The following is a 23538-nucleotide window of genomic DNA, read 5'->3' as shown; positions in this document are numbered from 1 at the left end:
AACTGATGACATCATTGGTTGTTAGGATTCCAGTTTCTAGTTGTAATGGTGCATAATAAAAACCTGTGGCTTTGTGAAACTAAAGGGCAGGCTTGATCCACCTGCTGGCTTGTATACAATTTTTGGTCAATATTTAGGCATTTTGCCAAGGCACCTTTGAAGTAACCTCAAAGCACCCCAGGGTGCCTGGGCAACCTTGTTGAAAAAGGCCGGACTAGGGCACTACAGCTGATCGGGGCAAAGCTTTGCGGCTTAGGACATTAAATCCCTTAACCCATATCCTCCTTTGGTTCATCTATAGCAGCCATTCTCAATCAGGGCTCTGTGGAATCCTGTGGTTCCTCTAGAGTTTGCTAAGGGTTCCTTGAGATGTGGATAATCTACCTCCTTTTTTACAGTGTTGTACAGTTTCAAGGCCAGTGCCTCTTTGTCAGAGCCAGCTGCATGACACCCATGATATTTTTAGCTGTCTTAAAAGGAAGACATTCCCATCAATATAAGGGACCTTTTCCCCAATAGACACCAATGTAAAGGGCATCCTACTGACTTATCAACAGGCAATGGATCCCATATGGACTTGAAAACAAATAAAAAAACTACTAGTGATGTCCATCAAACTCATTAGAGTGTTGATTAAAAGAAATAGATGGCTACAATTACCTTATAAAGGTCAAAATCAGACATAAATGATAAGTTGTTTCAGCAAGCTGTCAACTTTCAAACACCGCTTGTTTGCGCTTCTTCATACCTGATGACGTCACCTCGAAGCCACTCCCAACACGTTTCATCACAAATGACGTCTACAGGGGATGGGCCAAGACCCTTACGGAACAGGCTCTTAGCATTTAAATGTTGCTCAATTGATTCTAAAGGGCTCAAGAAACTATCCCCCACACCATTACACCACCACCACGAGCCTGATCTGTTGATGCAAGGCCGGATGGATCTATGCTTTGATGGTGTTTACGCAGATTTCTGACCTTACCATCTGAATGTTGCAACTGAAATCGAAACTCATCAGACCAGGCAACGTTTTTCCAATCTTCTATTGTCCAATTTTGGGGAGCATGTGTGAATTGTAGCCTCAGTTTCCTGTTCTTATCTGACAGGAGTGGCACTCGGTGTGGTCTTCTGCTGCTAAAGCCCATCTGCTTCAAGGTTCAATGTGTTGTGCATTCAGAGATGGTATTCTGCATACCTTGGTTGTAACGAGTGTTTTTTTGAGTTACTGTTGCCTTTCTATCATATCGTCTGCCCATTCTTCTCTGACATTTGACATCATCAAGGCATTTTTTTCCACGCAACTGCTGCTCACTGGATATTTTCTCATTTTCTGACCATTCTCTGTAAACCCTAGAGATGGCTGTGTGTGAAAATCCCAGTAGATCAACAGTTTTTAAAATACTCAGACCAGTCCATACGGCACCAACAACCATGCCACGTTCAAAATCACTTAAATCCACTTTCTTCCCCATTCTGATGCTTGGTTTGAATTTCAGCCCATCGTCTTCACCACATCTAGATGCCTAAATGCATTAAGTTGCTGCCATATGATTGGCTGATTAGCAATTTGTGTTACCAAGCAGTTGAACAGGTGTTCCTAATAAAGTGACCGGTGAGTGTATAATATACTTTCCTTTCCATTTACTAATGCTAGCAGCATAAGGATTACAAATAATTAGTGTTAATTGAGAGAGCGAAGTTCTGTAAACTTGAAGCCCTCCTTTAGAATTAGCAACCTCTGAATATGTCATTGTTCGGCAGGATCAATGCAGTTAGGATGACCTTCCTCTCCAGGTTTCTTCAATACTTTAGAGTCTTCATGATTCTTGTCCCTGCTCAAATACTACAACTTACCCAGAGCAAAAAAGTGAAGATTTGCTGTGGTATAAGGAACATATAGATAAAAAGTATTGTGGACAAGCACTACCCAGAAAATTTACTTTTTGTCTAGAATTCCTGCTAAAAAAATAGCAAATTATCATGAGATAAAGTAACAAGTGGAACTATGCTCACCAAAAACAGTTACAGTACATTCAAGGCATACCTGGAGCTATTGTTACTATTGTGCTTATATTAGCTCTGTCAAGCTATCACATGGCTGGTGTTTAAGTTTATCACATGTGCAGCACCAAGACAACTGCAGATCAAACAGAGGCTAAGATGGCAGCTTTCTTTGTTGGAGAGGATGGTTTAGTTCCACTTTAAAACAACTCATCTGTCTTAGCATATTGAATCCTAAGTGAAGTATCTATTTATATTCCCTCTCAATCTATTTTTAAATTTCATTGCTTGTTGTTTAAACTTCTAGTAGAATTATTATACTGTATCTTCAGTGGAGATGGCCTTGCAGTTCGCCCGGCGGTCGGTTCGCGGCGTACTTTGCTCGTTCGCTGCCTGCCGATCACGCGAACATAAATGTCGCAGCCGCCATATTCTTTTACATTGTGAAGAACTTTGACCCATGACACATCCATTAGGTGATACAGGACAGCCAATTGAGACATTTCAGCACATGGACATACCCCCTACCTTATAAATCGACCTGAGCTGGCTGCCATTTTACATTATGCTTTTTGTCAGTGTAGAGAGAGGATTGCTGTGTGCAGCAGGGACAGATTGTCAGTGACACAGATTGCTCTGTTATAGGTCCACAAAAGTGCTTTTAAGGACTGGTGTTTGGTATAGGTGTACTATTGTTTGGTGTGCAGTATATAGGGATGTAATACACTTATAATATACTTTTTAACATAGAAAGCATATTATAGTGTATTGGGGTACTGCAGAAATTTTGCCTCTTTCGCTGCGTTAACTCTGCTGCACACAGTGACAAAAGTTACTAGAAAATATTTTTCATAACTGCTGTGATAAACCAGTGGCCCCCCAAAACGACAGATTGAAGCGGGGTGTTATACTTTCATAATAGTGTTTTTGGGTCCTGCCGAAATTTTGCCTCTTTCGCTGCGTTAACTCTGCTACACACAGTGACAAAAGTTACTAGAAAATATTTTTCATAACTGCTCTGATAAACCAGTGGCCCCCCAAAACGACAGATTGAAGCGGGGTGTTATACTTTCATAATAGTGTTTTTGGGTACTGCAGAAATTTTGCCTCTTTCGCTTCGCTGCGTTAACTCTGCTACACACAGTGACAAAAGTTACTAGAAAATATTTTTCATAACTGGTGTGATAAACCAGTGGCCCCCCAAAACGACAGATTGAAGTGGGGTGTTATATATCTTCTTCCACATCTACTGTGCTTCTCTAGAGACTTTTGTCACAGGGTCATCTAAAAAATGACAGGCAGAAAAAGAGGCAGCCCTTCCGCAGGGGTGGTAGGGGAAGGGCAGGAGCACCAGGCCGGAGCGAAAGTGGGAAGTTGCAGAAGGTGCGTTTGATTACGTCAAAGCACACACCAAACTTGGTTGAGTGGCTCACTCAGCCTTCCTCTTCTGCACCCTCCTCATCCTCTCTATCTGCACCCTCTTTACTCTCTGCTGTGTGCACCCGCAAAGACACCACCACCAACACCACCACCATATACCCTCCGCTTGAATCACAGGAATTATTTTCTGATCCATCACAAGACATTTACGATGTGCAGCCATTCTTGGCATCGGATCAGGAAGAGGATGTAGCAACAGCCGCCACTCAGCAGTCTGACTACAGTACCCAGATTAGCCCAAGGAGGTTGGTCCTCGCTGTTTGCTGCCTACTCCGAGATCTCAAATGTTAGTGGTGGGGAAGTTGACGTCGATGATGACGTGTCTATGGACGTCACGTGGGTGCCCACAAGAGAGGAAGAGGAGGGGAGTTCAGAGGGAGAGATGGACCAGCAGATAGGGAGGAGAAGCAGGCCGAACTTACATTGCACAGGAGGGGCAAACCAGACTGGTAATGTATCAGGAGTGAGCCATGTACGGTCACATCTGGCGCTCCCAGGACACCGGCACATGGCTCCGCAGTGTGGGCTTTTTTTAACCTGTCCGCTACTGACAATAGTGTTGCCATCTGCAGCCTTTGCAGTCAACGCATAAGTCATGGTAAGCACAACACTCACCTAGGGACGACCACCTTAAGAAGTCACCTGGACTCACCGAGCCACACTCCAGGCTCTCACCGTCCAGCCTCTTCTCCTTCTCCTCTCTCCTCACAATTGTCCTCCACTCCACCTTCCATCATGCCATTCTCAAGTTTTTCTGGAAAAAGGCAGGGTTCCGTGGCCCAAATGTTGGAGCGTAAAAAAATGATGACGCCGTATAACCCACTTGCCCAATGGTTGACCGCTGGCTTGTCAGAACTGATAGCCCGCCAACTGGTGGACTCGGTCGGAGGCCTTTAGAAAATTTGTGGCCATTGGAAAACCACAATGGAAGGTCCCAGGAAGGAAATATTTCTCGCAGAAGGGCATCCCAAAGCTATATGGCCATGTTCAGCGGCAAGTGAATGTATCTCTGGCACAGAGTGTTGGTGCCAAGATACATCTGACCACAGACACGTGGTCTAGCAAACACGGGCAGCAAAGGTATATAACGTTTACTGCCCACTGGCTGAACCTTCTGATGGCTGCCAAGCATGTAACCCGTGGCACCCTTGTAGATTTGGTTTTACTGCCACGGATTGCATGCAGGCCTGCCTCTTCTTCTCCTCCTCCATCCTCACTCTCCTCCTCGACTGACCGTCTACCGTCTCTTATGATGCGCCGCCCATAATCCCCAGAACCTATTCGACATGCTAGGTGAGACGTTGCCATGCTGTGCTGCGTCTGTTGTGCCTGGAAGCCAAGAGCCACACTGGTCTTGCACTCCTTTCAGCTTTGCGTTCACAGGCAGATCAGTGGCTAACACCACTCAATTTGAAAGTTGGTAAAGTCGTGTGCGACAACAGTGCCAATCTGCTGAGTGCTCTGAAACAGGGCAAAATTACACACGTGCCATGCATGGCACACGTCCTGAACTTGGTTGTGCAGCAATTTGTTGCCAAATACCCTGGGGTCCAGGACATCTTGCGGCAGGTCAGGAAAATCTCGGCCAATTTCAGAAGATCTTACACAGCCATGGCTCGCCTTGTTGACATTCAGCGGCGACACAACCTGCCAGTCAGACGTTTTATTTGTGACTGCCCGATGCGATGGAACTCAACCTTGTATATGCTTGAGAGGCTGCTCCAGCAGAAACGTGCAGTTAACGACTACCTGTACGAACTCTGCAGCAGGACAGGTTCTGGGGAGCTTGGTTTTTTCCACCGCGCCAGTAGCTGCTCATGCGTGATGCATGCAGACTTCTGTGGCCATTTGATGAGATCACCAAACTGGTCAGTCGCAGCCAGGGCACCATCAGTGACATCGTACCTTACGCCTTCTTTCTGGAGCGTGCATTGCATCGTGTCATTGATCAAGCCGTCGAGGAGCAGGAGCAGGAAGATGAGGAAGTCACAATGCTGGATGAATTCCCAGGGGGGGCTACTCCATATGAGACAGCATCAGGGAATGCCTATACCGGTAGGTGTCCGACTACATCGGGTTAACGCCTGATGTGGACGCTCTGAGAAGTGATGAACCCCTGGACTACTGGGTGGGCAGGCTTGACCTCTGGCCAGTGCTTGCAGAATTTGCAATGGAACTGTTGGCTTGCCCCTAGTCCAGTGTCCTGTCCGAAAGGACGTTCAGCGCAGCAGGGGGGATTGTGACCAATAAGCGCACTCGCCTAGCTCACGACAGTGTTGACTACCTCACATTTATAAATATTAATGAGGCATGGATCTCGGAGGAATTTAACACGTGACCAGTAGACCATGTTTGATTCCAGTTCCATGTTTGATTCCATATTTGACATCCCACAAATATCCGCCACCACCCATAACAATTCATGGTCCCTGTCTTAGGTAAATAGAGTGGCATAAAAGGCCCTTCATGTCCGTTGAATGCCTAATTTTTGGGGCCTGTACTGGCCGACACTTATTTATCCTGTGAATGCCTAATGTACCTCCAGCCACAGAATACAAAGTTGTTTGCTGCCAGGTGAATACCTGTTGGCTAATTTTTGGGGCCTGTACTGGCCGACACTTACTTCTGTATCCTGTGAATGCCTAATGTACCTCCAGCCACAGAATACAAAGTTGTTTGCTGTCAGGTGAATGCCTGTTGGCTATTTTTTGGGGCCTGTACTGGCCAACATTTACTTCTGTATCCTGTGAATGCCTAATGTACCTCCAGCCACAGAATACCAAGTACTTTGCTGTCAGGTGAACGCCTGCTGGCTAATTTTTGGGGCCTGTACTGGCTGACACTTACTTCTGTATCCTGTGAATGCCTAATGTACCTCCAGCCACAGAATACAAAGTTGTTTGCTGCCAGGTGAACGCCTGTTGGCTAATTTTTGGGGCCTGTACTGGACGACACTTACTTCTGTATCCTGTGAATGGCTAATGTACCTCCAGCCACAGAATACAAAGTTGTTTGCTGCCAGGTGAACGCCTGTTGGCTCATTTTTGGGGCCTGTACTGGCCGACACTTACTTCTTTATCCTGTGAATGCCTAACTTTTCAGACTGGAATTGAAAAGCAATGGGTCTGTAAACGTTCCACTAAATTTTGAAATGGATGCGGACCCATTTTACAGACGTGTGAATGGACCCTATATGTATTTGACATGTATTTACCAGCTACTGTCAGTTCTGGCTGATTTAGAAAAAAAATAAATACATTTTTTGGCTGAAAAATAAATAAATTTTTTTATGGCAACTTTTCCAATAGCAATACTTCTGGTATGTCAGTGTCCATGTTGTGGGACTATGTGTGCACAGTGTAACGCTCCTGCGTTTTATGTATGATGTGGATTTTCAGCTGCAGAAATATTCCACTTCAGTAGTCATGTAGAGAAACACTGAGACACCAATCCCAACTCCCAATGACTCATCATGTGTGGATGATCTCAATTCAGCAAGTAAATACACACACTCAATAAGATGTTTCCTAGAGTGACTTATGTATATAGTAACACAGTGATGATAGGCTGAAGAGACAGGTTGGGTAGAGATGGTAGATGACAGACACTTGAAAGGAAATGTTCTTGAAAGTAAGATAGTAGCAGATGGGATGCAGATAGGTTTAGCAATCATGTATGGTAGCAGATGACAGAGTAGCAGGTGGACATACAAGAGAGATCAACTCAGTGCAAGAACAGGTGGTAGTAGGCTCAAGAGCTAGCAATCTTAGATAATGCAGATGTAGTAATAGTCCTTAGTATGCAGAGCTAGATAGTGTAAGCTTTAGTATGAAGGTTATAGAGGTTTCCCCTGTGGGGTACTTATCACTAATAGCAATGTAGCAGAGGAGAGGTTCGGCAAGAGCGGATGATCCGGTAGCGGGATACAGGGATCAGCGCAGCGTGGTTCCGACAGCGAGGTATGCTTGCAAGCACGAGAGCTTCAAGACAGGTTAGCATCAAGGCACAAAGCAGTTTGAACGAACACATGTGAGTGAGAGCCGGCGATCTAAATAGCCATCCAGTCCGGCGCTTAGTGATGACAGCATCAGTCTTAAAGGTGTATGCGCACCTTACCAAAAGAGAATGGTGGGGCGCATACACTTATGAAAGAGTAATTAGGCTACCCAAAGGTACCAGAACATTACAGTACCCCCCCCCCCCCTTAAGGCCGGCTCCTGAAGGCCTCTGGAGCTGGTTTGTCTGGGTACTTCGCATGAAAATTGCGAATTAATCTAGAGGCATGTATGTCAGAGGTGTTTAGCCAGGTGTCGTCTTGGGGCCCATAGTTCTTCCATCGAACCAAGTACTGAAGTCTTCCTCTGTGGATACGAGAATCCAGAATCTCTTTTATCTCATATTCTTCTCCACCTTCAACTTGTACAGGAGGAGGAGGTGGGATAGTAGGCCTTATTTCTTGGTCAGGAACATGGGGCTTCAGTAGCGACACATGGAAAATGGGATGTATTTTGAGGTCTATTGGCAATGTAAGCTGTACTGCAGCTTTTCCAATAAGTTTCTTGATTGGGAAAGGTCCCAAGAACAGAGGTCCAAGCTTTTTGCTAGGGATTTTCAGTCTTACATTTTTTGTTGAGAGCCAAACGAGGTCCCCGATAGCGTACTGAGGAGAAGGTCTTCTGCGAAGATCATAGTACTTCTTTTGTTGACTATGAGCATGTGCAATGGTAGTATTAAGCAAACCCAGAGAGTCCTTTATTTGGGTAAGATAGTCTGAAGCTACTGGGTTATTTGAAGGAAGGATGCATGGTGGAAGAATAGAGGGATGAAACCCATAGTTCAAGTAGAACGGACTCTGCTTGGTCGTACTGTGGGTTGCGTTGTTGTAGGCAAATTCTGCCAGAGGGAGAAGATCCACCCAATCATCCTGTTGGTAAGAAGTGTAACAACGTAAATATTGCTCGATGCATTGGTTGACTCTTTCAGTCTGTCCGTTGGTCTGCGGATGGTAAGGAGAAGTGAGCTTCCGCTCGATCCGTAGTATGTGACATAGTTCTTGCCAGAACTTGGAAATAAATTGTGATCCACGGTCAGACAGAAGAGTTTTTGGGATACCATGTAACTTAAAGACATGTTTCATCAGGAGTTCTGCCGTTTGTTTGGACGAAGGTAGTCTGCGAATAGCAATGAAATGTGCCATTTTTGTCAGATGGTCCACTGACACTAAGATGGTATTAAATCCTTTGGAAGGAGGCAATTCCACTATAAAGTCCAAGGACACAACTTCCCATGGAGTTTGGGGTATTGGTAGACTGCATAGTAGACCGGATGGTCTCGTAGTGTCAATTTTGGACCTGGCACAGACATTGCATGAAGAGACGAATTTTTGTATAGATGTTTTCATGTCAGGCCACCAGAATTGCCTGGTAATCAGATTAAGAGTCTTTGTCATACCCATATGTCCTGCCATAGGCACATCATGCGATAATTCCAAGATCTTGGTGCATATGGTAGGTGGTATGTAAAGTTTGTCGTTGTAGTAGAGGAAGCCTTCTGCATCAGTATTTAGTTGTGGTGGGGGTGAATCCAAACTTATACCATGCAAAACCTCTTCCTTCAAGGAACGGACAACTCCAATAATGCGTTTGTGAGGTATTATAGGAACGGAAGGGATTTCGAAGTAGTTTTCTTCAGTTAGTCGTGATAGTGCATCCGCCTTTTTGTTCTTATCTGCAGGTGTGTAGGTCACTAGGAAGTTAAACCTTAGAAAGAATAGTGACCATCGTACCTGTCGGTGCGAGAGAGTTTTGTTAGTCTGAAGATATTGGAGATTTTTATGGTCCGTGTATATAAGTATTGGTAATTGCGTGCCTTCGAGTAGATGTCGCCAATTCTCCAGAGCCAATTTTATAGCAAGCAGTTCCTTTTCACCCACGGGGAAATTTATCTCTGGACTGCTTAGGGATTTAGAAAAAAAGGCGACTGGATGAAGTGGTGAAGTGTGAGTTGGTCGTTGGGAGAGTATTGCTCCTACTGCCATGTTTGACGCATCTACTTCCAGAATGTATTGGAGGGATGGGTCTGGATGGCGTAGTATGGGAGCAGAAGTAAACCTTGTCTTTAACAGGTGAAAAGCTTTATTTGCTTCATCTGACCATTTGAATGGTTTTTTAATGCTAGTGAGCTGTGTGAGGGGTCTCACAATGGCAGAGAAGTTTCTAATGAACTTCCTGTAGAAATTCGAAAATCCAAGGAATCGCTGTAGCGCCTTGCGTGTGGTTGGTGTAGGCCAATCCTGAATGCAGGATATCTTACTCATGTCCATCTCGATTCCTGTTTTGGATATGATGTAGCCTAGAAACAGTACCTCTTCTTTATGAAACAAGCATTTTTTCAGTTTCACATAAAGGTTGTGTGCAAGCAATCTCGATAATACTAGTCTTACATGTCTTATGTGTTCAGACAGGGATCGTGAATATATAAGTATATCGTCCAGATATACCACAACACAGACATCTAGTAAGTCTCTGAAAATATCGTTTATAAATCGTTGAAAAACTGCAGGGGCGTTGCATAGCCCAAATGGCATTACAAGATATTCGAACAATCCGTATCTGGTTCTGAATGCAGTCTTCCACTCGTGTCCATCACGGATTCGAATGAGATTGTATGCTCCTTTCAGGTCCAATTTTGAAAAATAGGTAGCTCCACGCACCTGCTCAATGAGCTCTGGGATAAGCGGTAGAGGATAGCGATCTTTTATTGTAATAGCATTCAATTGCCTATAGTCGATGATAGGCCTGAGACTTGAGTCCTTATTGCGGACAAAAAAGAGTCCTGCTGCTGTGGAAGAAGTGGAAGGTCTAATAAAACCTTTTTCCAAATTCTCATCCAAATAGTCTTTGAGATGGGAAAGTTCATCCTGTGAAAGAGGATAAACATGACCGAATGGCAATTTGCTATTTGGGAGTAGATCAATGCTATAATCATAGTCTCGATGGGGAGGTAGTGCTTGAGCATTTTTCTCAAGAAAAACCTCAGAGAGATCCTGATAACATAGTGGTGCAATCTCATCTGTCACCACAGACAGGATCTTCCCGAAAGACGGGAGGTTACACGTACCCTCGCAATAGCAAGAGAGGAAGGTCAGGGTCCGTTCCTTCCAATCAATGGTTGGTTGATGTGTGTGCAACCAGGGAAGTCCCAAAACAATGGGAAAGTGGGGTGAAGGTATTAGATCGAAGGTAGTGGTCTCCATATGAGACCCATTAATAGTGACTAGGAGTGCCTGTGTCTGATCAGTGATCGGACCAGAGGATAAAGGAACACCGTTAATAAGACTCACTGAGACAGGTTTAAGTTTAGAAATAATAGGAACTTTATTTAAAGCAGCAAAACGTATTTCAATATAATTTCCACAAGATCCTGTGTCAATCATGGCCTTAGTAGTAATCCTGTTCTGGTCCCACTGTAATGTTAAGCAAACAGAAAGGTAAGGGTTAGTGATTGAAGTTGTCAATCCCCCTAGGAGGACATGTGAACACTCACCCTTCTTTTTGTAGACTAGGGGACAGACGTTTATCTTGTGATCCGGGGATGCACAGTACAAGCAGAGATTACCAGATCGTCTTCTGGCTCTTTCCATAATTGATAGAGGTGGGCGTATGGTTCCTACCTCCATGGAACGGGGTCAACGGCCGAAATCCGAGAAGAACTGGATAATGGCATTCCCATTTTCTCAACCTTTCTTTCTCGTAGTCTTCTATCTATGGTGATACTGAGTTGTATCAATGCATCCAGGGTTTTTGGCAGATCCGCTCGGGCGAGCTCGTCTTTAACGGCCTCTGATAGGCCAAGCCTAAATTGGGTTTTCAGAGATGCATCATTCCATTCTGAATCAAGGGTCCATCTCTTGAATTCTGCGACAAAGTCTTCTACGGGTCTCCCACCTTGTTTCAAGGATCTTAATTGAAGATCGGCAGTACTCTGCCTATTGGGATTATCATATAGGCTAGTGAGTTCTGCTAGGAACAAGGCATAGGGGTTGAGAAGCTGGTCGCTTTTCTCAAAAAGAGAGTCTGCCCAGGCCTGAGGATCGCCTGTTAGGTAAGAAATAATAGTACAAACCTTAATGTGATCAGTAAGGTAGGTACGGGGTTTTAGCAAGAAAAGTAACTCACGTGCGTTTTTAAATTCGCGAAATTTTTTGCGATCGCCTGTAAATACCAAAGGAGGATTTATTTTGGGTTCAGGGGACTGAGCAGTGGTAAGTTGTGTCAGTCTAATTACCTGCTGCGACAGAGCCTGATTGTCTTCTTTTAATTCAGCAAGTGCGTGTATTAACGCAGTTACTTGCTGTTTTAATTGTGTCATCTGAGTGGTTATTTCTGCTGAATCCATTTGTGGTTCGTTCAATCTGTAACGCTCCTGCGTTTTATGTATGATGTGGATTTTCAGCTGCAGAAATATTCCACTTCAGTAGTCATGTAGAGAAACGCTGAGACACCAATCCCAACTCCCAATGACTCATCATGTGTGGATGATCTCAATTCAGCAAGTAAATACACACACTCAATAAGATGTTTCCTAGAGTGACTTATGTATATAGTAACACAGTGATGATAGGCTGAAGAGACAGGTTGGGTAGAGATGGTAGATGACAGACACTTGAAAGGAAATGTTCTTGAAAGTAAGATAGTAGCAGATGGGATGCAGATAGGTTTAGCAATCATGTATGGTAGCAGATGACAGAGTAGCAGGTGGACATACAAGAGAGATCAACCCAGTGCAAGAACAGGTGGTAGTAGGCTCAAGAGCTAGCAATCTTAGATAATGCAGATGTAGTAATAGTCCTTAGTATGCAGAGCTAGATAGTGTAAGCTTTAGTATGAAGGTTATAGAGGTTTCCCCTGTGGGGTACTTATCACTAATAGCAATGTAGCAGAGGAGAGGTTCGGCAAGAGTGGATGATCCGGTAGCGGGATACAGGGATCAGCGCAGCGTGGTTCCGACAGTGAGGTATGCTTGCAAGCACGAGAGCTTCAAGACAGGTTAGCATCAAGGCACAAAGCAGTTTGAACGAACACATGTGAGTGAGAGCCGGCGATCTAAATAGCCATCCAGTCCGGCGCTTAGTGATGACAGCATCAGTCTTAAAGGTGTATGCGCACCTTACCAAAAGAGAATGGTGGGGCGCATACACTTATGAAAGAGTAATTAGGGTACCCAAAGGTACCAGAACATTACACACAGCTAGTAAGTATTTTGTGACTGCAAATATGACCTGGAGGTTTTTAATGTTCGCCTGCCATTAAAGTGAATTGGGGTCCGCCGCGAACATGCGGTTCGCGAACATTTGAGAAAGTTTGCGGATGGCGTTCGCAAAACGCCCCGTCCGATGTTCGTCCATCACTAATCTTCAGCCAAATATTTTTGTTTAGTTGTGAATAGACTGGAGATGGATTAGAGAATCTATCAGTATTTTCTGCTATTTATGGGCCCTTTAACCTCCCTGGCGGTATTTCCGAGTGTGGCTTGGGGTTAATTTTCAGTACCAAAAGCGGTAACCCCGAGCCACACTCGGGGTTACCGCCAGGGAGGTTAAAGGGTGAAACTTACTGTCACGGGGTAACGTGGCAGAGCCTGACGTAAGAGGAGTGGCTTACCGGGTAACTGGCGTGGCACAGGTTCACCAGAGGTGCGGAGTCTAAGTGTAAGCCGGTTTTCACTAGGGCTCCAGATGGTGGGGATGGATTTGGCTGCTTGCTAACACCAGGTCGCGGCCGCCCGGATTCCCTGGTAGAGCCAGGAACAGATCCAGGACCAATAGCCGGTAGCAGGTAAACAGATCAGGATGAGACAGGAGGATAGTCAGGACAAGCCAAGGTCAGGGCGGGCAGCAGGTAATCAGAATCCAAAGACAAGCCGGGTCAGGTAAACAGGAACAGCAGATATAACAGGCACAGGATACAGGAGAGCTGAAGACAACACAGCAAAGTGCAGTGCTGCTGGGCTGTTTAAATAAGGCAGCCTGTTTGCCAATTATTGCAATTAGTCTGCTCTAGGTTAACCCTTTAGGAGACTCATGACAGCACATCAGTGTGCTCAGGAAGCATTCCTAACAGCGCCTGCGCAGGGTATTGAGTCTCTGACACTTACCTTGGTTCTACGATCCCCTGATCCCACTGTGTCCTCCGGCCAATGCCGGTATCCGTTTTCCGGGTTCCCTTCCCTGGGGCGGAACCAGGCAGGAAATTAAAAAAAACAAAACAAAACATGACATGATACATTGTAATCTGTTAGGATTACATTACTGTATCAAGCAATTTCACCTCAGTTTTGTCCCTAGTGCTTTGTCCATTGCCCTGCTTGCACTTTTACTGTTTTATTCCTTTTATTTTTTTAAATAATTTTTTATTAATAATTAAATAATTAATTAATTAATTTATTAATTTAATTTATTAATTTAATTTATTAATTAATTTATTAATAATTTATGAATATTTTTTTTCACTTTTACTGTTTTATCTCTAAGAATTACAGACCTACAAAATAAAACAACAGATTTCCATGCAAAACAATGTACCGCTTTGACATTCAAAAATACTGACATAATCAGACCGCCAGGGAGGTTAAGAAGATTATCAATGTTCTTCCTGAGACAGGAAGTAAGGAGAAATTTGGTTGGCTGTAAATAAGCATATTTAATGTAAAGGATAAGTAAACTTTCATACTAAGGGCTTGTTCCTACTTGACTAAATTTCTAATGCTTAACTACTTGCCGTCCGCGCTATAGCCGAATGACGGCTACAGCGCGGACCTGAATTGCCGGGATGGCATACAATGACTTCCTTTCGGCAACGAGCAGCCTGCGCACTCCCTGCGGAGCGCGCCCAGCTCACTCTGTGATCAGCGAGTCCATGAGACTTCCCTGATCACAGATCGGAGATCGGGGGCTCCCTTACCACGTGATCAGCTGTCAGCCAATGACAGCTGATCATGTAAAGTAAACAGCAGCCGGCAATCAGCTGTTTTTTCTCCTCACACTTTCAGTGTGAGGAGAAAAAAGACAATGATTCCCGGCTGCTGTCAGAGGGATATCGGTACCGAAGAGAAGAGGGATAATTTGTGCCCCCAGTGCCACCTACCAGTGCCCACAAGTGCCCACTAGTGCCAGACATGGGAGTAAGTTACACATGTGCAAGTCACAAGCAAGTCTCAAGTCTTAACCTTCAAGTCTCAAGCAAGTCCCAAGTTACTGTGGCGAAAAGCAAGCAAGTCAAGTCCTTAAGTGGTTAACAAACGCGCCTACAGCGTTACTATGGACGTTAGACACTCTTTAATGAGCTTTAGTATGCGTGGTAGACAGGCATTTTACAAGCGTTAATGAGGAGTTAAAAATACTCCCCAAACGCCCTATGGGCAGTTTTGAAGCTTTTGACGACCGTTAAAGGGCGTTAAAACTGCTCTACAAATGCCTATTCCATTACAGTTCATAGGTTAATCTTAACGAACCTCTGTAACTGCTGCGCAATTGCCTGACAGAGTTTCTGCGAAGCGTTATCATAGACTTGAATGAGAGGTGTTGAAAGGCTTCAAATGCCTACTGACTTGACATGAGGCTTCAATATTGAAGCAAAGCTAATGCTTCATGTTTTGATAGTGTGAACAGCACTGTGTGTTGTCCCTTGTATCATTTGCATAGGTGTTTGAGGGGCCTGTGTGTAGTCTAAGGGAACTTACTACTCCTCATCTAAAATGAATATCCTGCCAGTAAAATCTTGTCTGCGCTAGTCATGTGTGCATAATCCATCCCCAAATTTTATCGTGATGTCATGATAGATACACAATGCGATATAGCTGTAAACTATATACAGTAAACAATATATTGTATATCATTTTCATTTTAATTTGTATTTTCAGCTCGGAAAAGAAAAGTTCCATAAGTCTCAGCATTTCGGCTACTCTAATGATATCTCTATGTTGCTGGGTGAAGAGAAGTCAGGTATTGGAGGAGAACCACTTCCTGGACAGAAATTGAAGCCTAAGTTCAGTGTCTTTCCTCAAGGAGTAGGCAGTAATGCTCCTTCTTGGGTTGCATTTGATAAACAGGTTTGTATTTTGTTTGTACAACTATTTAATTTCTGACCTGTTTTATGAACTGTATCTATTTCTTGATAAAAAGACATTTGTCATGACTGTTATCTATATAAACAAAGACATGGTGGTGGGTTGGATCTGGATGAGGCATGGAAGAATTTGTGCTTAATGTACACTATATTACCAAAAGTATTGGGACATCTGCCTTTAAACGCACATGAACTTTAATGGCATTCCAGTCTTAGGCTGTAGGGTTCAATATAGAGGTTGCCCATTCTTTACAGCTACAGTATAACAGCTTCAACTCTTCTGAAAAGGCTGTCCACAAGGTTTAGGAGTGTGTCTATGGGAATGTTTGACAATTCCTCCAGAAGCACATTCGTGAGGTCAAGTACTGATGTTGGAGAGAAGGCCTGGCTCGCAGTCTCCACTCTAATTCATCCCTAAGGTGTTCTATTAGGTTGAGGCAGGTCAGTAAAGTTCCTCCACCCAAAACTCACTCATCCATGTGTTACTTTCAGGTAGGGAGTCTTCAAACAAGACCTTCAAGATGAGATAGTGAGTCCAAATTGATGAAAGAAAAGGTGCATTTATTCACTGCAGTGGAGAAATACAATACACAGAGGCTCAATTTATGTAATTCTAAATAACAAACATTTGGGAAACAAATTTATAGTAATGAATATGCATAAGACATAGGCGTGTTCTAGGTTGTAATCTAGGTGTGATCGTATAATAAATCCAATTAGTGTCCATATCTTCTGAATGGCAAGCTAATATTTAAATGGGGGTTAACATCATGTGACTGACACAAAAAGGGAACTAGCAGCAGTCCGCCATGACAGTTGTTGGCTCAAACTGGTTCTGACCACAAATGTCTATTGTTTGATCAAACAGGAAGGTAGGTGGTTGGTTTTCATCAAGCGGTGAGAGTCATCACAGGTTCAGACTTTTGTTTCCTACAGTTAACAGAAATGTACATTAGCTCCTACAATGAAATGGCAGTAATAAGCAGAAGTAACAATATATATATGGTACATACAGAACACATTTATCAGACCCCAATATATACTTACTCACATGTAAGTATATATGTATATACTGTATGTACTGATCCAAATCATTTGGTGGAGGGGGGATTATGGTGTGGGGTTGTTTTACAGGGGTTGGGCTTGGCCCCTTAGTTCCAGTGAAGGGAAATCTTAAGGCATCAGTATACCAAGACATTTTGGACAATTTCATGCTCCCAACTCTGTGGAAACAGTTTGGGGATGGCCCGTTCCTGCTCAAACATGACTGCGCACCAGTGCACAAAGCAAGGTCCATAAAGACATGGATGAGCGAGTTTGGGGTGGAGGAACTTGACTGGCCTGCACAAAGTCCTGACCTGAACTCAACAGAACACTTTTGGGATGAATTAGAGTGGAGACTGCGAGCCAGGCCTTCTGGTCCACATCAGTACCTGACCTCATAAATGCGCTTCTGGAAGAATGGTCAAACATTCCCATAGACAAAATCCTAAACCTTGTGGACAGCCTTTTCAGAAGAGTTGAAGCTGTTATAGCTTCAAAGGGTGGGCCAACTCAATATTGAACCCTACAGACTAAGACTGGGATGCCATTAAAGTTTATGTGCGTCTAAAGACAGGTGTCCCAATACTTTTGGTAATATAGTGTATTTCCTGCTGGGGTTAAAGTGGAGCACCAGTCGAAAACTTTTTTCTATTTTTTAGAGAGTAGAGAAACACTGTCCTGGTTGTCTGAATTCAATGCCAATTTAGCATTGTACAAGCTAGTAATGATCAGCAAATGGTTCATTGCCTCTTGTATTTAATGTCTTATTGAATATTATCTTGAAATCTAGAAATGCAGCCATATAGAACCCTAACAGAATGAAAAATCGACTGGTTTCACAAATAAATAACTAAATAAGTAAATAAACAACAATTACAGATTCTATACAAAAACTATATCTTGTTTGGAGTTTTTGCACAGTTTATGTTATTTTGTGTCATAATTGGCTGTTTATTTCAGGTTCTGTCATTTGAAGCATATTTTGAAGAAGATGTTCCTCAGAGACAAGAAGAAACCTTCCGCGTCAGACAGTGTAAAATCTATTTCTATCTTGAAGATGACACGATTCAAGTAGTGGAGCCTCAAATAAAAAACAGCGGAATGTCACAGGGTATGTGCAGTTTGAATTCATATTAAACTACTCTTTGAAGGTATGGTCACAGTCTTTTTAACTCATATACTTCTCTGACAATGTTCTTTTATAAAAAATGTTTTTGTGTCAATGTATTTTGAAGCGCTAGATCTCTTTTTCAAGCAGAAAAACTAATCAAAAGAGGTGATTGGGATTTTGTTTGTACTATGGTCATAGTGGATATACTGTAATAAAGTCTTCCCCCCTTACCAGTATTTCAACATTTTGTCCATTTAAAACTGACTTGCGTCTTGCTGTGTCCTTTATTAGCATGGATTTCCAAACACAGCCATTGGCTTGATAAGAAATAGTAATAGTTAATTGGTTTAGTAGGAATTTAATAGTTTCCTAAACTGGACTCCAGAAAAAGCATCTAGTTGTAATGAATATTTGGTATCTATTTTACCTGCAAAAGCATTTGTATTTCTATCCATACAACAATAGAGAATAATACATTCATTCTCGGCCAGCTTGCTGTCATCATGAATGGTGATCAGTGTGTTTCCTGTATATGAACATATTCCTTCTATTTCACATGTAGCCCTAACCAGAGATGATTCTTGGTAGCTATGTGTTTTTTGAACATTGTGTGTTTTGCATTGTTTTGTTTTTTTATTTGGGGGCCTGTGAGCTTCTCCTCCCTGCATATGAGCTGTGTACATTTTTGACAATATCAATATAGGCTCTATGGCATGGTCATTGAACTTTAGTCTGGTGTTTCTATTGAGGGTGTATATGTGTATATATATATATATATATACACATATATATATATATATATATATATATATATATATACATATATATATACATATATATATATATAGCACCCTCCTAGGTAGGTGCTAGGAAAAAGCATCTATTTGCTTATTCTGCTTATCAGGGTTGCCTGATCTGTTAGTTTGCCTGTCACATGTTTCCAGGTGTAATTCACTGGGTCTAAGGGAGTGTCCCCACTGTATCCAATAAGGGAGCTTGTTGGACAGTGAGGAAACCACATCATGTTTTATGGCAGTCCCAGGCGGAGGGCATTCCTGCAATGCATCCTGGGATTGACCATAAAGACGGAGGAGACATGTGACAAGGCGTCTTTGGCGGGAAGCAGAGTCCCAGGAGGAGGTGGACGGCTGTCTCTCCTCCTGCAGTGTGTGAGGAAGGTGGTCTTAGGCGGTCGGCCTAGTGAACCAGGTGTAGAGGATCCAGAGTGCTGACAGTGGAGCTGCTGGCAGAGTCTCTTGGGAAAAACAGTGTCCGTGAGTACCAGGAGGTATGCCTAAGGGTCTGCCCAGGAAGGGGGACCACTCCAGAGAAGTCAGGGGGATCAAGGAGCTAGCTCACACAGGAAGTGTAACAGTAAAGGGGGTGCCGTGTAGTTGACCCTGAAGAATAGGAATAAGGAAGGGCCCAGAAGATTGTTCTGCAGTACAGTACAGTTTACCTCAGACAGTTCATTTCTAAGTACTTCACTGCTACTGACAAGGCGAAGCAGCGGCCTAGCCGCACTCAGCATTATTCAGTCATCCCAGCTAATTGTGCATAGTTATATAAGTTGGGAGTATCCCACTCATTCCCATCCAAGTTCTCAATAAAAACACAAAAACCAAAGCTCCTGGACTGTGCTTGTGACTCCAGTGCTTGTTAATCCAGGGAATATCAGGTTGCCTTTGGGGGAGGTGGAAGACATTTCCCCCCCCCCCCCCCCGCTGAAGGTAAAAATTGTAGGTAATAACACCAGAGATGGTTGATCTAGGGAATATCAGATTGCCTTTGGGGGATGAGGAAGTAATTATGTCCCCCCCCCCTCGGAGTAATACTTTATATGTTTTTTTGCCTTCCTGTGGTTCAACTGCGGGTATAAGGTTCTGCATAAGGTTCTGCATGTGTAGGTATTTTTTTATTTATTTAATTAATACACAATAAATGCTGTGTCATGTGAATGCTAAATGACAATCGGAATATAACAATATTAAAATAATATTAAAAAGTGCATAAATATAGTAAAAAATTGGCTAACATATAGTGAAATATTGTCCAACATAAACGTGCAATCACCATATAACAATGAAAGAGTCCATGCAAATGATTGCTTGCAAACAAAATATAAAATATAAAAAAATAAAAAAAAAATCAAGAAAAGCACACAGTGCTTGATTCCTTCTCAGTGCAACAAAAACAATAGTGTCCCACCTCGATGCACTCCTCCCCACCAGGAGTATTCTCACCTGGGGTAATGTGATCACCCCGATTAAGCGTGATCCAAACCAGCTTTTTAGCCCACTGTTGGCTATATCTAACTTCTCCAAACTCCTTCTAGGCTCCTCTCATTACGGATATGTTAAATAAAAGAAAAGAAAAGCCAATAGTGCTTATACCCTTTTTAAAATTGCATTTATTAAAGAAATCACAGGGTACTCACTCTTTACAGGTGCTTGCAGCGCACCAAACCAACACAAGCGTTCACAATCTAAAGATACATTGTTTTTGGGACAATCCAGTGTAAACAGCAGCCTCACAAACAGACCTAGCCTCCAGTTCCAGGTTGGTTCCTAGGTGTCCTCACTGTCCTGGCCCTCCCCTACACGTATCGACACAGAGTCACGTGTCTTCCTCAGGGGGAATTTTAATTGTTTTTGGATCAAGCTCAATCGCGGCAATCACATTACCCCAAGTGAGAATACTCCTGGTGGGGGGGCACATTGAGGTGGCACACTATTGTTTTTGCAGTGAGAAGGAATTGCATGGCGGATCAAGCACTTTTTGGTTGCAAGCAATCATTTGGTTGCAAGCAATCATTTGCGTGGACTGTTTGCACGTTTATGTTAGACAATATTTCACTATATGTTGGACAATTTTTCACTAGATTTATGCACTTTTTAATATTAATTTAATATTGTTATAATTTGATTGTACAGACATTTAGCATTCACACAGTGCAGCATTTATTGTGTATCGATTTAGTTAGCACATGAGTGCGATTGTGAACAATGCTATCAGCTTAAATTCACTTAATTTCATAGATAGTAGCTCGCAGGATCAATATATTTAATTTGTGCTCTTTTTATTTATTTATTTATTCATTTATTTCTTTATTCTATTGGTTGAACTAGATGGACCTTTATCTTGTTTCAACCTATGTACCTATGTATGTAGCTGCCTTTTGAAGAGCGGGTATCAAAATGACATGGTCTATGTGGGAAATTCTGGCTAATTATTCTTTGTAAATAAGTATTAAAGCATTTGTTACCCCAACACTTCATATTCCTGATATGTGCCTGCTGTACCATGTACTTGTATGATAAAGTATTCTGTTCTCTATTTCTATGTGAAATCCCTGGTGTTCCTGCCAGTCCCTCTGCTTTCCTATAAAAAACTGACCACACTAAGCCACAGAGCACACCATGGTCAGTTCTCTAGCTATGCTGGGAATTCAATTCCAAGGATCAGACTTGTCTTGACACACCCCCAATGCACAACCATCCACTGGCAAGCTCAGTGTGCTGCAAACCCATGGAATACATGCGAGCCACTTAGGCCACTAGGAAGCGCAGTCCCATGCTCACTGCTATGAGTGTTGCCTGGGAAGGAGCCCACCCAAGCTCCAGACAATGACAAATGAGAGCAAAAGATCCCGGGTGCCGCACATCAGAACAAGGCCTGTTGTGTGTAGACAAGTGACAGTTTCAGCCTGGACCCCCACCAGGCCACACCCCCAACATGTTTCACTCCACATACTGGAGCTTACTCATGGGGATGGGGAAAGCTCAGTGTGCTGCTGCTTCTCTTCCCCCAGCTCTTTTACAGCTGAGAACAAAGGATATGTAATCATTTATAAAAAAAGGAAAAAAGGGAAAAAAGTTATTTAAATGCTTTTTTTTATCTATACAAAAATGTTTTGCCTTTTATTTCTATTTTAAACTGAATGGGTTGTTTTACAAGATGATCGTTTACAATCACTTTAAATAGACACAGGCGGCTACATAAATAATCTATCATACATTCATAGGGGGATGGGTAAATAATATATCTGTGGTAAGTTTGTTAAGTGACTACAAGGAAACATTTTTATTTTTCAATATAGGAACAATAATCAGACGCCATCGAATCCCACTTCCGCCTCCCAATGATGACCAGTTTTATACCGTGGATCATTTTAACATCAATAAAGATATTGTGTTTTATTCAAGAACCTTCAAAATTGTAAACTGTGATGAGTTCACCAGGAACTTTTTAAGGAAACTTGGAGTCAGAATAAATCCACCAGACTCCACTCCTCTGGACCCATACTCCACAATGCGCAAACAGGTAAAGATCTCTGCTCTCCTTTGTCTCGGTTGTTAGAGTAGAGAAGTACTCCTATCTTGTGTAGCTTTGGTGCATTTTACATGGTAAATACTTCTGTATCTTTGATGCATTTTAGGTAAAAGATTTGCCCAAGTCTGCTATTTAATATAACTGTTTTTCCAAATCCTAATTAAAAAAAGATGATAACTTTAACCACTTGCCGACCGCCCCACACAGATTCACTGCAGCAGGGCGGCTCGGCTGCGCATAATCACGTAGATCTACGTAATTATGTGCTGCCACTGTAATTAGACACAGCGGGAGCCACACCGCGGGAGAGGCAGGCTAGATCGCGGCCGGCCTTCCGCAATCTTCGGAAAAACTGACAGGAGAGCCGCCTGCCTATGTAAACAAGGAAGGCTGCTCTCCTGTCAGACAGGCACAATGAGATCCTGTCTTAGCTAAGCTGAAACACCGATCTCTGTGTGTCTTTCACAGAGCCCTCTCCCCCAACAGTTAGTAAGCACAGTTAGGCTCACACTTAACCCTTTGATCACCCCCAGTATTAACCCCTTCCCTGCCAGTGTCATTTATACAATATCAGGAAATAATATTTAGCACTGATCACTGTATTGGTGTCACTGGTCCCCAAAAAGTGTCACTTAGTGTCAGATTTGTCCGCCGTAATGTCGCAGTCCCGCTAAAAATCACTGATCGACGACATTACTAATAAAAAAAACAAAAAAAATAAAAAGTCCAAAAATCTATCCCATAGTTTGTAAATGCTATAACTTTTGCGCAAACCAACTAATATACCCTTTTTTTAACCAAAAATGTGTAACAGACTACAAATTGGCCTAAACTGATAAGAAAATGAGATTTTTCCAAAAAAAAATTATTGGGAATGTTTTATAGCAAAAAGTAAAAAATATTGTTTTTTTTTTTTTCAAAATTGTCACTCTTTTTTGTTTATAGCCCAAAATGATCAAATACCACCAAAAAAAAAGCTCTATTTGTGGTAAAAAAAAGGACACCAATTGCATTTGGGTACAGCGACCCACGACCGTGCAATTGTTAAAGTAACACAGTCCTGAATCGCAAAAAAATGGCCTAGTCTTTAACCACTTGCCGACCGCCGCACGCCGATCTACGTCGGCGGTCAGCCCCTCACAGGCAAAGTGACGTAGGGCTACGTCACTAGCTTGTGAGGGTCTAGGGAGCGAGCGCGCGCCGCCGGAGGCGCGCTCCCGCTCCCGCGTGGTCACGGACCCCCCCGCGTGTGTGACCGGCGGATCCGATGTCCGCCGGCCACTCTGCGATCGGCGGGGGAGAGGGAGAAAGTCAGGCAGCTTGTGTAAACAAGCTGCCTGTCATTCTCCCCTCTGTATGAGAGCTGATCATATGGATCTACTATGTAGATCCGTTGATCACTCTGCATACAGCTGCAGCCACAGCCAATCACAGTTAGAATCACGCCCCTAGGGACACACACAGCCCCTCCCTCTCAAATAA

The 23538-nt window shown here is 43.1% G+C and overlaps 2 protein-coding genes across 2 annotated transcripts in view; one reads left to right on the top strand and one right to left on the bottom strand.

Moving 5' to 3' along the window:
* KDM6A (lysine demethylase 6A) overlaps nucleotides 1-23538 on the bottom strand; it is a 794872-nt gene that overhangs the window by 620815 nt on the left and 150519 nt on the right. The window lies entirely within an intron of this gene.
* Nucleotides 1-23538, top strand: part of EFHC2 (EF-hand domain containing 2) — a 149965-nt gene that overhangs the window by 9465 nt on the left and 116962 nt on the right. Inside the window, exons 2-4 of the mRNA XM_082247559.1 lie at nucleotides 15364-15552; nucleotides 17574-17724; nucleotides 21824-22047. Coding sequence (XP_082103685.1) covers nucleotides 15364-15552; nucleotides 17574-17724; nucleotides 21824-22047 — 564 coding nt within the window. The remainder of the gene's footprint in view (nucleotides 1-15363; nucleotides 15553-17573; nucleotides 17725-21823; nucleotides 22048-23538) is intronic.

Source organism: Pelophylax lessonae (assembly GCF_965119305.1).
Source record: "Pelophylax lessonae genome assembly, chromosome: 2".
Taxonomy (NCBI): domain Eukaryota; kingdom Metazoa; phylum Chordata; class Amphibia; order Anura; family Ranidae; genus Pelophylax; species Pelophylax lessonae.
The sequence above is the reverse complement of the archived record's forward strand: the minus strand, read 5'-3'. Positions and strand labels throughout refer to the sequence as shown.